The sequence below is a fragment of the Polyodon spathula genome, chromosome 8, assembly GCF_017654505.1.
Source record: "Polyodon spathula isolate WHYD16114869_AA chromosome 8, ASM1765450v1, whole genome shotgun sequence".
NCBI classification, from domain to species: Eukaryota; Metazoa; Chordata; class Actinopteri; order Acipenseriformes; family Polyodontidae; genus Polyodon; species Polyodon spathula.
In genome coordinates, this window is record NC_054541.1 from 15,170,153 (window position 1) to 15,187,753 (window position 17,601).

At 37.7% G+C, this 17,601-nt stretch overlaps 1 protein-coding gene across 1 annotated transcript in view; it reads left to right on the forward strand.

Moving 5' to 3' along the window:
- The window catches only part of LOC121320214 (anoctamin-2-like), a 73,917-nt gene that overhangs the window by 21,094 nt on the left and 35,222 nt on the right, over positions 1–17,601 (forward strand). Inside the window, exons 13-18 of the mRNA XM_041258467.1 lie at positions 1,589–1,671; positions 5,136–5,225; positions 6,678–6,755; positions 7,717–7,740; positions 16,474–16,539; positions 17,155–17,356. Coding sequence (XP_041114401.1) covers positions 1,589–1,671; positions 5,136–5,225; positions 6,678–6,755; positions 7,717–7,740; positions 16,474–16,539; positions 17,155–17,356 — 543 coding nt within the window. The remainder of the gene's footprint in view (positions 1–1,588; positions 1,672–5,135; positions 5,226–6,677; positions 6,756–7,716; positions 7,741–16,473; positions 16,540–17,154; positions 17,357–17,601) is intronic.

Below are 17,601 nucleotides of genomic sequence, written 5' to 3' on the forward strand. Positions count from 1 at the left end.
CTGGAAACCGGTGAAATTGCATGACCTCTTTTTGTGTGCTGATTGAATGTTTCCATACAAATCACCCTCTCGGTGGTGCAGCTATCTGTTTTGTTCAGATAACAACAATCTGACACTCTTTTCAATATACGTACTCAAGGCAACTGTTGCTGGCAAAAGTTGTGGCAATGATTACCCTAAACAGTTGCTAGTGTATCATGGCCTTTAGAAGGTCCTTCATGGATCCAGGAACTACTAACTCTGTGAACTTTTTGCTGTTGTGCTCCTTGTTTGTGGAACTCTATTCCAGCTGACATTAGGCAGGTTGAAACATTGGATTCATTACAAGTTTGAATTGAAAACCATGCTTTTTTAAAGTGTGCTTTTATATAACTGGTTGTAGCTGGAGTGCATGATACAGATGAGTTCTCTTGTTTTGTTTTTAATTTTATACAGAGAGATACGGTTGAAATGTCGGGTGGGAGCTCAGGATTTATAATTAGACTTTTGTAAGCAGCACTGTGCAAAAACAACTAAAAATAAGTTTTCTGTCGATACAGCCTGCCCTGCTCTCTCTATTCTGAGTGGTCTCGCTGACACAAACAATGAGCACTGGCCCTGGTTCCACACATGATGGTCAGATATTTTATATTTTATTCTGGTTACTCTCAGCACTCTGGGCTTGTACACGCCTGCGGGCCGATCAGTCCTAAGCTTCGATTCCTTTTAACCAAATCTGCGCTGGTGGCGTGTCGCAAGCGGCGTGTCTGTGCATCTCTCTCCTGCAGATACCCGGATGCCAGTGAGAAGCCAGTGACGGTATGCTGTCCCTGTCACACTCCCTTTATCCTGAAGTTGTTTAATTACTGCGCATTGCTATACTCGGTCGTGCTGCGTTGCCATTGCTAGAGTAGTTGCACTGTGTATCAGCTCGGCTGACTGACAGACCCATTGTCTCTGCTCTAATGAAAGCAGCTAGTCTTACGCTGTCTTTAGGAAACACTCCATAGATCAGCTTTTGTGAAATGCAGAGATGGGGATAGCGGCATACATTATTACTGATGCTCGGAGTCCGGAGAGAAAACGCTTGGTTATCTACACGCTATTGAACTTGTCCGTGCCCCAGGGGGGCTCTGAACAACAATCCACCTTTCATCTAGCGAGCCCACTCTTCTATTGTGGACACATATTATGTGATGGCTATAGCTTGAATGGAAGTCTACTTGTGTTACTGTTTTTGGTGTATGCATGACCATAAAGCAGTCTTTTTGCAGGGATACTTTATGTGCTTTTCAATGCTTTCATTCAAGAATACTTTTACATTTTTGAACTGATGAAGGTACTGTATGAAATATCACAGTTATTAGGTTGTTTTTATTTTGTTTTAATCATTACATCCTGGTGACTCTTTTTTTTAAGTTGAAAGCATCCCTGTGGCCTCAATAGAGCTGTGAAACATGTCGCCTCTCAAAATACAGCTGGTGCACCAGAGTGTAGCCATGAACTTCAGGGGTTATATAGGTATCTACGAGGCTAAAACGTACTTTATCAAGGCGGTTTCAACAGGAGACAGAGGGCACTCAGCTGTTCATTTCTTGTTTTTCTACAGCCACCATGTTTCTAGAGCATTGGAAGCGGCGACAGATGAGTCTGTGTTACCAATGGGATCTCACTGGTCTGGAGGAGGAGGAGGTGAGTACCACTCTGCACCATTAACCAAGTCAACAGCAGTGCAGCTGTGTAGTGGACAATCGCGGCCCTGGGGGGCCATTGCAATCCTGGTCTTTGTTCCAACCCTGTTCTAAATTGTTTAATTGAAGCAGTTAAACCTCCACCCAGACCCTGAAGTCGTTCATGGTCTCATTTTACTTGTTAAATCTGTGGTGGAGTAGCCCTCTTAGACTGTGACTGGCCACCCCTCCGCTAGGGTGCCTTCATCTGTAGTGCAGGTAGTATGAAGAAACAGTCATAGGGGGTGCTATTGCACCTACAGACATGCACTAACAAAATTCTTATTGGGTTCTCTATTCAAAATGCCCCAAACAAAGTGTAACTGCTTTACAAAAACTGTTAAGAAAAACAAAACAAAAAAAATAAGGTTATTTAGGTTTCAGGCTATAGGTGGCAGTATTTATATGACTGCTTGGTGTTTTACTATTTAACCTCCAAATCTGTGTTACAAGGCAGACCAATAGAAAAAATGAAGGTCTTTTGTACGCTACCTGAGTTTTCACATGAGCATCAGCATTTATGATGCAAAAAAAAACCCCACCAGCGGACATGACCTCGGTGTCCTCTCAGCTCTTCATTTTCAGTTTTTGTTTTTGATCACGTGATGTCCCTTTTAATGTTATTTTGAGCCAACTCAATCAACTTAATCAAACTCTTGGTAAAGTGCTGATTGTGGAACAAGATCTCTGTTTTTTTTATCCTGTACTTGAATGAGACTCGGATTATGTTGCATTGTTAATGTAAAAAAAAAAGGAAGCTCCTTATTTCTGTTTCATACCGAATAAAAAAGCGAGCAAAGTTAAATCTGATCTTGTTTAAAAATCTTAATGACTTGCTGCAGAAAATGCATAACCTGTTGTGCAAATAAGTTTTCTCAATTCATTACGATTTAATCAAATCAACCACTCGTTTTTTTTGTGTTCGGTTTGAATTAAAAGATGCCTTTTTTAATTTATTTTTTCCATCCTCCGAAAATGATGAGCCCTAAATATTCAACATAACCAGGGATCCTGGAAAACTGGGACAATCCCAGGTTTTCAGCCTTAATTTTTTGTCCCGTCAGAAACAGTAAAACTGTTAAATCGTCCCGGTTTTGCTATTTTATATTTTTTATAAGAACAAACTGTAGCAGAGTGCTCAGCAAGTCATTTATTATACAGAAATACAATAAACGTATGGATTACTTGTTAAATAACTCTGGTTATATGTTTAATTAACATTCTGTTTATCTTCCTGGACACTAGCTATCTAGGAAGTGCCTGTTAAGTTCGCCCCTATTGTGTTTTGATTTAACAAAGCCATTTTTATAACTGATTTTTTATATATACCGATCAAATATAAGAAATAAAGCAAATTAACCAGTAGTTCAGCACTTTACAAAGAACAAATACACCATGGATGACCTACAGTGTATGGTTTTAAAAACTGTAATTAATGTACAGTATAGAAGAATAAAAGAAAATAAATTGATAAATAGACTAGACACCACAATGCCTGAAGGTTTAAATAGAAATGAACAGTAGGTTGTTAGCTATATAGTGAATGACATCTTAAAGACATTAGATTTAAAGAGAAATAAATGCGTGGTTACCATGGCATCAAAAGCTTATACATACCACTATTTGTTTTCAAGCACACTTTTTGCCTTGACAATAGTTAAACATACCGAAATGCTGGGATGTGTGTTCTTTGAGCAAAAATATCTATCTCTATCTCTCCCAGTTTATCACTGGAAATCTGGTAACCCAAAAGATAACAAGCTTTACCACCTGAGTATTGCTTCATAGTGTGAATCTGCCTCATTGAATCCGAGGACACCTTACATTGTATTTTCATGCATTTTTGTGTATCATCAAGGTGAGCTGTCCGTGTGCACAATAGACGTGGCAGGTTACATTGATCCATTATGTTTAAAATGTTGTGTTTTGTATCTTTCTCCTTCTCACTACGTAACCTGCAAGGAGCGAATTAAGGTTTGCGCTTATCTTTTTCAGCTAAAACCCGCAAACTCTGTGTCTGTGTTCAAGTCTGTACATCCTGTTGTCAAACTTTGAATGGAGTGTTTGGAGTAGGATTGTCTGGACAATTGACTTTGATGTATTTGTGATGTGACCCAAATCTGTAATGATATCCATACAGGGGTGCCAAAATTATTCAGACAACAATTTATTTATATATTATATATATATATATATATATATATATATAATATATATATATATATATAGCATCGACATCAGTATAATCGTAGCTCTAGAAATGTTAACTGAGGTTTTACAATCATTCTTCAGCAAGATTATCACTGGCCCCCTTTTCTTGTGTTTTAAAGATCTTTGGATTCTTTACTTGATCGTGTATACCGCTACTTCAGTTTGGAATATGCAGATGGCAGCACTGTATAGATAAGTTGCAAATGCATCTTAGTTCATTATCACTTTAGATGTTGTACTTCAAACTATTGGACCTATAGCTAACAGGGAAAAAAATAAGTGAAACACCAAAAGATTCTCATCGCAGTAAAAGGGGACCATGATGATAATGAAGTAAGAAAAGTGATTTTAAAGTGTCCCTGTCTCGTGCCTTTCTGATGCAGTATACTGTATTTCTATTTCCCATGTTACGCATTCTGACTCAGCCTCCACAGATTATTCACATGATACAGATTAGATTAACCCTTTCATGCTGGCGACCTCATGTGGGGATGGATTAAAAAAAAAACAAAAAAAAAAACAACCTTTTATCTAGTCTTTATATGGGGACATTGGAAGACTAGCAAGCAAATGTTCGATAACCTTATATGAAAATATAATTTCACCCCCCATAAAGTAATAGAAATTTGCGGGGTTTTTTTGTTGGTTTTCTTTTTTTTTAAAACAATTATTTTTCTTCATTTTCCAAATTTTCTCCCCTATTTTGGAATGTCCAATTATTCAACCTGGCTCACCGGACCATGCAGTTCCGAATTGCATACAGGCTGGCCTGCAGGAACCTGGCCAGCAACAGGGGTCTCTTGTGTGTGATGAGCCAAGGACTCCCCAGCTGACCTAACTCATACCCTGTCTGGGCAACGCTTGGCCAATTGTGCGTTGCTCCCTGGGAACTCCTGTCCACGGTCAGCAGTGACGTAGCTTGGATTCGAACCGGCGTTCAACAAGCTATAGGGCGCATCCTGCACTCCGGTGGAGTGTCTTTACGCGATGCTCCAGATATATATTCTTTTAATTAAACATATGTGTTCAAAGCTACTTTTTCATTTTAATAGCTATCTTCAAAATAGCATGCATGAAAGGGTTACCAAGCACAATGTGTCTTTTTTGGAAATGAACCACAGCTATTGAAATGCACCTGTCTGAATAATTCTTGGTGATACTGTATGTTTTTAATTATTATTTTTAATAAATAATGCTGCTCTTGATACTCTTTAGGAGCATCCACGACCGGAATATGAAACAAAACTGTTTCAGAAGAATCGGAAGAAAGGGAAACAGAAAAATAGGAAAAGGAGCAAGACTGAGGTAGGGTGGGCGGTTAGGGGTCGTGGCTATATGATAAAATTGCTCTCTACCTGAAGACTAACAGTTTAGGTTAAGTTTGATTATCTACTGGTAATGGCTGTTCTGAGGAGAGGGGTATTGCTGCAGAACGAAGGCTGTCACAGCGTAGCTCTCACAGGCAGCTCACGCAGGGTAGTGCTGCGTGTGTAACTCGTAATAGACGTCATCATTATATGCTACAGCCCAATCACATGATAAGGTTCATGAATTTAGGTACTAAAACTAAGTTCATTTCATAACAGTAACCCTAACCCTAAACATGTGGTTCGTGGGGTATTGGCTGTAACCTTAAATACACACAACAATAACCTGACCCTAACCCTAAGGTTTTTGGGGTATTATGGTCACGTGGTAGGGGTGTTGAGGGGGAAGGAAGCACTGGATAAATTCCGAGTTGTGCACGCAGCACTACCCTGTGGGAGCTACGCTGTGGGAGCCTTCATTCTACAGCTGTATATACTCTTGGTTTGTGATGGGGATTCATGCTCTTATGAACATAAAAATTTTGACTATGAAGACATGCTTTAAATATGTTTTGAAGTGGATTGCTTACTCTGCTTGGAATTTACATCACAGTTAAAATCTAGTTTCAGGATTCTAAAGTCCTGTTCACTTTAAGAGGGCATCTCCCTGCGGGATAATTACTGTGGCTGAGAAGTGAAAAGAGGTAGCAAATCTACAGAGACATAGCTGCAACCAGGGGACTGAAACTGGGTTGAAAACTCCAGACACCAGAAACCCTTGCTAGAATTACAACCTTATTATCGACAGTTGGGTGTGCATTATTCCTTCTATTATTATTATTATTATTAGTAGTAGTAGTAGTAGCCAGGCCAGTGTAAAGGGACAACTAGAATAAAGACTAAGTGCTTGAGACGTTAACAACAGAATTGGGGTTTCCCCTTGACTACTCGGAGAACTGCCCTCGCTGAGGTGAGGCTGAACCGATCGACCTCCAAGGCCGGGAAGTGAGGAACTTCCCCCAAGGGGAAACTAATGAAGGATATCTAATTGAGAGAGGTTAAACTCTTTATTAACCTGCCTCCCTACGTTTGCTCCTAAAGGATGTAGGAATAACACATTTATTACTGATTTATTTATGAAAGCACAAAGATGCTTTGCTGTTTTATTTAATTAAAACGCCATAAACAAAGCATTATAGCAATCTGTTGTTTTATATTGCTTGTCAATCAATCAGTCTTTTATTTCTTATAAAACACCTTCCCCAACATATCGCCTCAAAGCGATTTACAGATAAAAATAATAAAAAATGAATAATATACAAAACAATTTTGAGAAATGGTAAAAAATAAGATGATAAAATACCCCTTTAGTGTGTTAAATAGGGCTATTGGTCCTTGCAATGCAAACGGTGTCTTCTATTTACTGAATGTTTATTTTTCTATGTTGCAGGCCAAAGAAGAGAATAGGGATTCTGGCAAAAACAAATGGAGAGAGACAGTCCTGTCTACCATGGGAGAAGAAAGCTTGGTAACTAACAGCTTGTTTTTACTCGGGGGGGTAGTACTGTAGACCAACAAAGTCCAGAGAAATGTCATTTAAGTTATACAAAATTCTGAGACTATTCTAGTGAGCTGCTTATGAACTCATTCTTTGGCAGTGTGCTGTCCGGCATCGTTGGTTGTCGCGGAGATTAAAACTCATCAACGAGGGTGGTGTCATTTTAAAGAAGCAAGCCGCAATCCAAGCCAATTCCTGGAGATCTGTGGGTGACACACATGCTTGAGAGACTGAGAAAGCACGTTTCTACAATTCTCTGCACTTCAGCATTTTTGATTTATATAATTGACATAGACTATAACTGGCAAAAAAGTCTTCCATTCTCGGATATCATTTCCATGTATCACAGCAGAGGGGTTTGTGGGGTGCAAAACAACCCCCCCCATTTCAATTCCTAACCCTGCAGTAAATTTGGTTACAAAAAATGGTTTCTAAAGCATTTGTACAGTAAATATCAGTGTATCGCTTTTTCTATGCTTTGTGGAATGGTTGCTTGGCAGTTAAATCAGGAAGGGTCAGGAACATTATCTTGCAGGAGCTACAGACTTGGTTAAATGCTGAGATTTGCACTTTTATTTGTAAAAACAACATATACAAAACAAAAGTGACCAGGACAGAGACGCAGGTTGAACTGTCTCCCATCTCCTCTGTACATGTAGTCAGGCTAAATTGCAATAATTTTGTCCAATTTAGCCTGGCCACATTCTCGCCTGTTTTTTGCCCGAGGATACAGCATTTTAACACTATTCTTGCCAAGTAAAACACATTGAAATATACAGGGAGTCTTCCTTCTTAATTCATTGCTCTATTAATCAATTTGATTTTAAGTCACTTGGGAGCAACCGTTGGCAACAATGGTTGCGATATTATTCACGGCACCCTTGAAGTTTGGTAGGAGCTCTCACATGACATAACATACCATGCCCTGTAGGGGGTGCCAACCGTACTTCTTTCAGTAACTGCATCTGCATTGTAAAAAAAAAAGGCAGCACAGACAACGTACTGACCTGGGGTCAGAAAATAAGACTTCTTATACCGACAAGAGCAATGGCTCTGCTGCTTTATGAGCTTAGTGCCGGGAATGAAATGTTCCACCTGCTTCAATTGGCTATGTAAAGCAAATGGAACCGAGAAGCAGCAGCATGGGAAATGAAGCCTCTGATTGATGGACAACTGCATCCCCTATAGAATTTGTGGTGTTTGTCGGTCTACAGTGCAAACACAACACTCTGAGACACTTAGAAAAACAAGCTGTTGAATAAATTACACCGTGTAACAAAGTTTTATTTATTTTTTGTTCCTGGGTAGTAAGTGTTATTTCCTAATTGCTTATGCCTCAAAAGTATAGAAAATGGCTATTATTCCCCACAAACTTTGAATATTTAAAATATTTCAAAATATCACTATTTCCAATGGGAAAACGGGCAAATGTGTGTCTTTTCGTTCACATAAAGTCAGAAAAAAACAACATATGAATCCAAATTAACATGTATTTATACTAAAGTAATACAAAAATGACTACAAAAGATTTAGAAGTGAGTAGTTTTTCGAGATTTACGATTATACTGTAAATACAGTATAATCGTAAATCTCGAAAAACTACTCGCTTCTAAATTCATATGTTTTTCTCTGACTTTATGTGAACGAAAAGAGACACATTTGCCCGTTTTCCCATTGGAAATAGTGATATTTTGAAATATCACTGTCCTGGTCACAAAAGCAAAGTTTGTGGGGAATAATAGCCATTTTCTATACTTTTGAGGCATAAGCAATTAGGAAATAACACTTACTACCCAGGAACAAAAATTGTGTTACATAGTGTTATTATCACAATAATGGAAGTTTGGACACTGCCTCAGCCAATCTCCCTGCTGATTCTTCTGTCCTTATCCTATTCTTATGGTTATAAAAATGAGCTTCTCTTTCACTTAAAGGAATTTTAAAAAGACCTCAGTCCTAAAGGATGGATGCGTTTATATAAGTGAACATTACTAAAATGTATTAACCCCGTAGTGCCCATTTTAGTATCACATCTTATACAATGCTTAGCCACCCCTCTATTCTTATTTTTTAAATCCAAACTCACATTTTTTTCATATGCAGTACATTATGTGGCCGGGCATGAAAAAGTGTTTTTTTATACAAGAAACGGAATCTAATTCCATAAAAAAGTAGCTTTTTTCATTTCAGTAATGCTTGGGTATTACAGGGTACTTCTTGAAATGCTTGTATTTAACGCTACAATTATTTATTTATTTATTGCATTTATATAGTGCCTTTTATACAAAAGTATCGCAAAGCACTGTACGGTACATAGCAGAAAAAAAGAACAAACCTCAACACGTTTGTATAGCATGTCACACATACAACTGCCACAAACTGACCATTTAAATAACATATTTAAATAGTAGTATACACATAGTACAAAAGCAGCAATTTTAAAAATATTATTTTATAAAAGTGCGTCCCACATATATCCGTTTGTGTGATCAGACTTGCATGCTTTATCTTGAAGCAGTTTTAATGAAAACAAACTCTAGCCAACAGCTCAAGTTCAGTAGCACTTGAGTTTTTGTTAGAAAAGGACAGTGGTTCCAATATGCTATAGTAAGATAAAGCACAGAAATCAAAGACCCAGAGTCGGAAAGGGCTGTGCCCCGTCTCCATTTTCTAACTACAGGAAAAACTGCAGCAGCGTTAATGTCAGTATCGTATTAAACCAAAATCAAAGCTATTGTAGCAAAATACCGAGATACAGTAATTGCTTTTGTGCTGAGGCTGTTGCATGTTGGTTTCCTGTGTGTGGGTGGTCAGTTTGACGTGACGCAACCCGGGTGAGTTGCATGCCGAGCTCTGTCTTCGGGGATCAGGATCAGTGGCGTGGAAGAGGAAGTAAAGAACATGTCGGATGGGATGCTCATCAATTTAGCTTCCGTTCCTATGGCTCTGGCTCTTCTGTAATAATTTTAACAGAAGCAGGAGCAGCTTTTGAAGCAAAGGCGTACTGTAACCCGATTGCAGTGGAGGGTCGTAAGTTGTAACCCTTGTTGTGATCTAATGGTTTACTGTATGTCACTAAGGTTACCTGTTGCTATTCCAACAGATACTCTAGCTGTGGCTTGCTGCTAAATCAATGTGTCACATACAGTACTGGGATAGAAATAAGACCCATATTGCGTATCACAGGGGTGTCCAATCACAGTCCTGAAGAGCCGTACCGTTCCAGGTTTAAAATTAACTAATTAACTACTTCAGGGTCTGGATGGAGGTGTAATTGGTTTAATTAAACAATTTAGAACAGGGTTAGAACAAAGACTGTTGAACTGAACCTGTCCAAACAAGTGCCACGTTGCATATTATTTTTTGATGAGGGGGAAAAAAAATTTGCCTTTGGCTAAGCTTAAGTGAGGAGCCAATCTATGAGATCTGAGATCAGTCTAACAGGGTAGAAGCTGGATTAGAACCGGTGACCCCAGGTCACCACAAGCAAATGTCTTAACTACTGTGCACCTCCTGTCCTCTCCTGACAGGACAGAATCCATAACGGGAGCGCAAAGCTACAAAAACTGCTTCTTGTTTACTACACCTAATGTATGACAAGTGTCTCTGGTTCAAGAGGGTCCTGAGACAATGGGCTAAATCATTTTTTGTTTTTATGTTTTTTGATTGATTGTGTTTGATGTGGTGGTATGAGCCTCTTGCCAGCTCGTCATTTGTAAGTGAGAATTGGTTCTCAAATCAATCATCTGGATCAATAAATGTTTTGATTGGTTGATTTGCTCCAAATCATCATTGGCTATTAATTTTCAGAAAGGAGAAATACACACAATAAAGTTACCAAACCAGATCAAGAAACAGCTCAGGCTTTTAACTTAGGAACTTCTAAATGGTCTTAAGTTGCATCTTATTCATTTTAGAATTGTAATGGTGTTTTATTTTTTTCCATTCGTTCAGATGATTTATGATGCTAATGATGATTTGGAGTAAATGGCTTTGAGAATCTGGCCCTATTCATATTTAGAGGTGAGATGTTGACGAGTGATACATAAGGCTGCATATTGTGTGCAAGAAAAATCACACACATAGCAATTATGTTCTGTTTCATCCCCAGAGGAGTCTTTGCAATGGCATGGGTAACCTAGCAAACGAGGGAGCACCTAGAGATACAGAAAAGCAAGTCAGCCAGCCAGCTTACTGTACACCCCTTTTAGCTGGATTGTTTTCCACTTGATTTGAAAAACAAGCTTTGTTTTCAATCGGATCATCTAGAGAATGCCTTGATGTGGAATAGCTCTTAAGAGCAGGTGACCTCTTTGTTCAAGCAGCTATGTGCTGTTTTATTTTATAGTATACAACAGTGGAATATATGTGTGTGTGTGTCCCATATTTTGCAGCTACATTGTCATATTTATCATAAACTGGCTGCTGAAATGATCTGAAATATATAACTTAGTTGTTTGGTTCTAGTTTTCTTAAATAACAGATGTTCATTAAAGACTGGGTCTTTGAAAATGTGGCCCATTAGAAGTCTCTTGTGATGTCATGCTTTTGTTTGACAGTTTCTAAAGATTGAACTGTCAAAAATGCTTGATGTATTAGATTGGGTCTCCAATTACTGTGTATTTACATAGTGGTTACATAGTAAATACATGTGTACTTGCACATAATTATGATGTTATTGTGCATAGCTACAATGTACTTAGTGTAAATTATTTAGCAAGATATAACCCTAACCCTTCTCTGATACGATTGTGTACGTGCATATATCCAAAATAACTACGGTATGTAAATACAAGGTAATTCGAGACACTTCATGTAAAGGATTTTGGCATTCCTTTAATTTCCCAATTCTTTCACACTCTGATCTTGCGTGTGTTGTTTTTTTATATATGTATTAATTTTTTTGACATCCCTGCAATGTACATTTTACTGTAGTCAAAGTATTTGTTCCCTCGAGTCTTGAATTGAATCCAGTGGTCTAAGAGACTGCTAAATAATTCAATAAACTGGGTTTTTTGAGGACACAGCAGCGATGAGAGATTAATAAATCATTCTAATTAGCCAGAGGTTACATTTCACACAAAGAAGTTCTGCTGCCTTCTTGGGTGTCTGTGGGAGTCGTGTTTTAAAAAGAAAAAGAAGAAACAAAATTAAAACTGAGCCAACAATATTGAGAGCAAATGGGCTGAAGGACTGTTTTTTTAAAAAAAAAAAAAAAAAAAAAAAAAAAAAAAAATATATATATATATATATATATTGCTGTTCTAAACCTTTATTATAATGTAAATATGACAGTATGTCCATGTGTGTGTGTCCCTTTTCCCTACGCATGTAACCTTCTTTGAAATGCACAGGTAGCTGGTACATTGTTCCCTCTCTAAACCTGCACAGTTTCACAATGCCATTCCCTTACACCTTGTAAGATGCCTCTTTCCACATGGCTAATGATCCAGTCCATGCAGATTAATTCACAACTTTCATATTAAAATCGAAAAACTTCTCCCCGATTTTCTAGTGTCTCTACAGTAATTGCCTTGAAATCTTCTTGTACTCGAGGCAGACAGCTTTTACTGCTCTCAAATAAGTGAGCCTGTAAAAAGCTTTAAAGGGATGGTGGGGTGTGAGTCTCTCATTGATTTATAGCACTTTAACCACTTGAACATCAGACAATGTTGGCTTATAACACAGTCATGTAATTAGGAGTGAAGGTCTCTAGGCTGTGAAATTTAAAACACAATAGAAACATATAGTTCAACTCTGCTTTCATTGTGTCTTTTAATGGGAAGTTGCAGAATCAAGAAACATGTTTTTAATATTGCAGTGCTCCTGGTAGGTGGCACCAAAACACTGTTTAAAATCCAGTTTGCTATTTGGCTGCATTGACTGATAAAATACATACCTCTCCTCTCTCTCAACTATCAAATTAAGTCTTTTTTTTTTTTAATAAACATAATGACTGAAAAAGTCTTTAGCAATTTTTAAAAGCAACATTTTATTTATTCCTTGCTTTATATTGTCCGGGTACTCTGCGAGAGTATACTACAGTATTCTCATTATGTTTTGTGAAACTTTATTTGCTAAATACAAACAAAATGTATTTAAAAAAAAAAACTTCTGCTTCCTTTGCACAGGAATGAATCTGTGCCATCTTAAGAATCATTCCTCCAATCTCTATGGACTTGGTATGGATGTTCTTGAGAAGTTCACAGTCTAGTGAACTGCTTTATGCAAAAGACAATAACTGTGTGGTTAGGTTCACTGATTAATGCTATTGTTTATATTGTGACTGGGATAGTCATGTCCAGGTCACTGTATGGTTCATTGTGCTAGTCATTGACTAAATCTTTTAATAACATGTTATTAGAGCTGTAGGGTTACAATAACCAATCAAATTGAACCCTTCACTGGGAGTCATTTTTATGAAGCTACCACTGTTACACAATCAAACCCAATTTGGGTATACGACTAAATTATTATTTTTTGTTTTAATTTCTGCATGATTGAAACAACACACTTTGAGGTTGTGGGGTTCTTTTTTAATAATGTTAATAGTCTTAATACCTCCCTATAAAACAAATTTATCCTGTTTTTTATTTTCTTCTTTTTTTTTATTGTATGTAGTGACACTTTTACATTGCTCAACATCCATCCATCTACTATAAATATATATAATAAATTACATGCAACAGTATGTTGATACAGTTTTAAATGTTAATTTTAAAAACAAAAGCTGTGCATCCACTGTAAATCTGAGGGAACACAAAGCCGCTTTGTGGTTTGGAACTTTTCAAGTTTCAGGAGACTAGGTTTCAGGCCACTGCACGGCACACCAGGAGAGACATGGGGTTTGATTGAACAAAGTTGCCTCAAATTTGATCTCCCGTTCATGAAAAAGTGGCTTTGTGTTCCCACAGCTTTAAGGTGATTGCTGCTGTAGCTAATGAGGGTGTAAAGGGTGCTATTTCCTCTGTCATGGCTAGGGGGCATTGTAGGTCAATGCAGATATTACACTTTAATGGCCAGTGGAGAATTTTGTTTTGGGTATGAGATTATATGTGTATATGTAAAAGACTTTGAAAATGGATTATTAAAACAAACTTTACACTGTACATTTACCACTGTATAAAACAACAAAGAACAGGAGTGTGCTCAATATATATTTAGTTCTTACATATCTGCAGATGGACAAAAGCATATATTTTCAAACTGTGCTTAAATGTATGGTTACACAATAACAGTGAGTGATAAATATTTTAATAAGTAGCACGTCACAGGGAGTGCTTGTTTAGGTATTGTGTTACCTATAGGGCTGTGTAGCCGATTTAATGGCTTGAGTGTGTTTAGAGATTGGTAGCAATTTAGCAATGCTGTGGTAACATTTTAAATTGTGCCTCTAATTACTGTGTATTTGCGTAGGTCTTTAGTAAACACATGAGTACTTGCATATAATTACAATGTTATTGTGCATAGTTACAATGTACTTAGTGTGTAATTTTGCACGATATATCCCTAAGCCTAAACTCTAAACCTAACCCCATTCACCCTAACTCTAACCCTAACCCCATTAGCCCTAACCCTAACTCTATACCTAACCCCACTAACCCTAACTTTAAACCTAACCCCATTAACCCTAACCCTAACTCTAACCCCACTAACTCTAACTGTAAAGATAACCCCACTAACTCCAAACCTAACCACATTAGCCCTAACTCTAAACCTAACCCCACTAACCCTAACTTTAAACCTAACCCCATTAACCCTAACCCTAACTCTCACCCCACTAGCTCTAACTGTAAAGATAACCCTTCTGACTCCAAACCTGACCCTAACCCTAAATCTAAACCTAACCCCACTAACTCTAAACCTAACCACATTAGCCCTAACTCTAAACCTAACGCATTTTCTGTAAGTCTACTTGGCTGTGATTTGTAGGCACAATCCCGTTTGAATCTACAGGGCGGTATTTGAGAAATCTGCATGAAGTAAGCAACAAAATAGTGTCAACTAAAAACGCAAGTGTGTTACGTTTCTAATGTTAATAACAACCAAGAAAATGTGAATCCATGGTTAGAAGAATCCTTTCATTATTCAAAAAAGATAGTGTTGTTTAATTTGATGCAGTGCAATAGAATTCTTCACCTGATTTAGTGAAGGTGGGCTTGTAAAATTAGCCTGGAAGGCGTATATTCTGGCACCAGCCATTGGTATCTTTGTTCACATCTTTCATTGCCTTGACAGTATGTTGATAGTCTTGGAAATCCTCCTGCATAGGAATAGGGAAACAGCCAACAGAAGGTGTCAAAATAAAGTTGTGTTGACAACTTCAATCTCAGCCTTAGATATAATGTAATTAAAGTAAAGCAGAGATTTATTTTATTCTTGAGTAAAGCACAAGCTACTAAAATACTGTGCAAGGACCTTTTTTTGTACGGGATAAACAATGATAAGTATTGAATTGGTAAAAATAATTCACTGTTTCGAGTGCCGTTTTTACGAGATACAGTTGATTATTTTCTTACTAATTCAACACTTAGATTTGTTAATGCCACTTAAAGTATTTCTTCCTAATTGATGCCGGTTCGATAACGAGATTCAGTTCATTGTTTATTTGGTAATTGGATTTGGTGTTTGCTCTTTTGTTCCACTTAGTTAAAAAAGTTAACGTGTTTGTTGTTCATATTGCCGGAATGTTGTCATGGGTTCCTCAGAGTTTGAGTTTGAAATCCCACTCGCAAAGACTACTGTCTTTTGTAAGTGACGATAGTGGCAGGACTGTGTTTTAAATGTAGGTATTATAAAAATAAGAATGTAAAAAACAAAGGAATGTGAACATTGCAGAATGTGAGGATTGCAGAACCTAAAACAGATGAAGACCTAAATATCATTGCTTTCGGGAAGTACAAAATGTAAGTGGGCTGTAAGTTAGTTTGAACAACAGTTAAAAGAATGAAATGCAAAAGCTATGTGAAATGCTAAACCAAAATCTCAAGCTCTTTTCTAAGTGTTGCGTTTGAAATGTATAATGCTATAAGTAACTAACTGTTGAAATGATTGATGCGTAATAAAATGGTATTTGCTTTTCAGTGGTTTTGTTGATGAATCAAACAATTTTCTGTGGATTTGTAGCACAAACTGGAAATTCCCTGCACTCCCTTTCTCTTCAAAGCCACGCAGCCAATACTTTTTATTGATTAGTTCTACAAATCTAACTAAAAGATGTGACATGATCTCCCAAGTGGCACATCCAGTAAAGGCCCTCTGTGTGGAGTGCAGGATACGCCCTGTAGCCTAGAGATCGCCGGTTTGAGTCCAGGCTATTCCACTGCTGACTGTGGACGGGTGTTCCCAGTGGGCAGCGCACAATGGATATCAAACGCAGTACTCGGAGCTACAACATGTTTTCAGTAAATCTTAATATGTGTTACCATTTAGTAAATCTCACATTTTATATATTTTATCTATATGAAAAATAATCACATCATCTTAAGTGGGGATTTAATGGTCAACTACCCTGCAAAGTGGACGAAGGTTCTTGGCTTTCTTTTTGTCAGCCCGTTAAGTTCCAGTGTCCTGATTTATGGACAGGCTACTTTATAATTTGTGGAGCATTTTAAACCAGCTACCTATTATTTTAATTTTCTCTAAGTATGTTTTATTTATTTTTCTTTTCTTGGTTCCTGGTGAACAGGAGAAGCTCACGTGGAGAGATCGGATACCTGGATACTTTATCGGGCTTTCCTCTGTTTTGTTCATGGTAGGTGATCTGCAAACTTTTGCAATGTACTTTTCAAGCACTGTTTTATGGACTTTTGTTAAAGACAGTTTTTTATTTTATTTTACTGATTGATTAAATCAAGTCTGCAGTACAAAAAACCTTTTAAACAATCTGAGAACATTTAAAAGTGTATTCAAATTTGTACTGTTTAACCAAAAAGAATGTTTAAAACCAGTCCTTTTAAAGACATTCCTTTTTTAAAATTGTTAAGAAAAGAAAAATCGTTAACAGTCTTTAAAATCTAGAGAATGCATTTAATATATACAAAGGATGTTAAAATTATAAGAAAACAAACAACTACTTTGTAATCAAAGTTAAGATTAAAAGAAATGTATTTAGTACTTAACCCCTTAAGGCTCACCAGGAATTGAGCGCTTGCTGTTCACATGGTTTCTTCTTAAAATACATTTGAGAGTGACTCAAGTATCACGAGGAGGAAACTGACAGTTTGGATGATCAGATCCAGCCGGTCGGTACATTTGAAACCCTGTTTCGTGAACCTCCTCATTCGTGTTTGTGGGACCTGCATGTCCCTTGTACCTTGGTGGGTGATGTGTTAAGTAAGGTTCCTGTGCTGTGTCTGCTTCTCCTCAGTTTGGCCTGACGTTCTCGGCTGTCTTCGGAGTCATTGTCTATAGAATAACCACATCTGCCATAATGTCAATGAGCTCCAATCCGAACACCAGGGAAAACGTTCGAGTCACGGTGACTTCCACTGCCGTCATCATCAACCTGGTGGTCATCCTGATACTGGATGAGATTTACGGGGCGGTGGCCAAGTGGCTAACACAAATTGGTAAGTTCAGCATCAAGAGACTGCAGTGAAATATCAGACTGCAGCTCCCTCTCCACTGCCAGGGTCACTGCTATCAGTTCTTGTTAAGCACGGCACTCCTGAGACAAGTGATCCTTTCCGCTTATAGTCAGGATCAAACTTGTGATTAATTAGAAACCTGTGCGAAGAAGTTGCACGTCACACTGAGGGATTGAAACAATTAAGACATTGGACTGAACTAATTTTAGTTCAGAAAAATGTTTTAG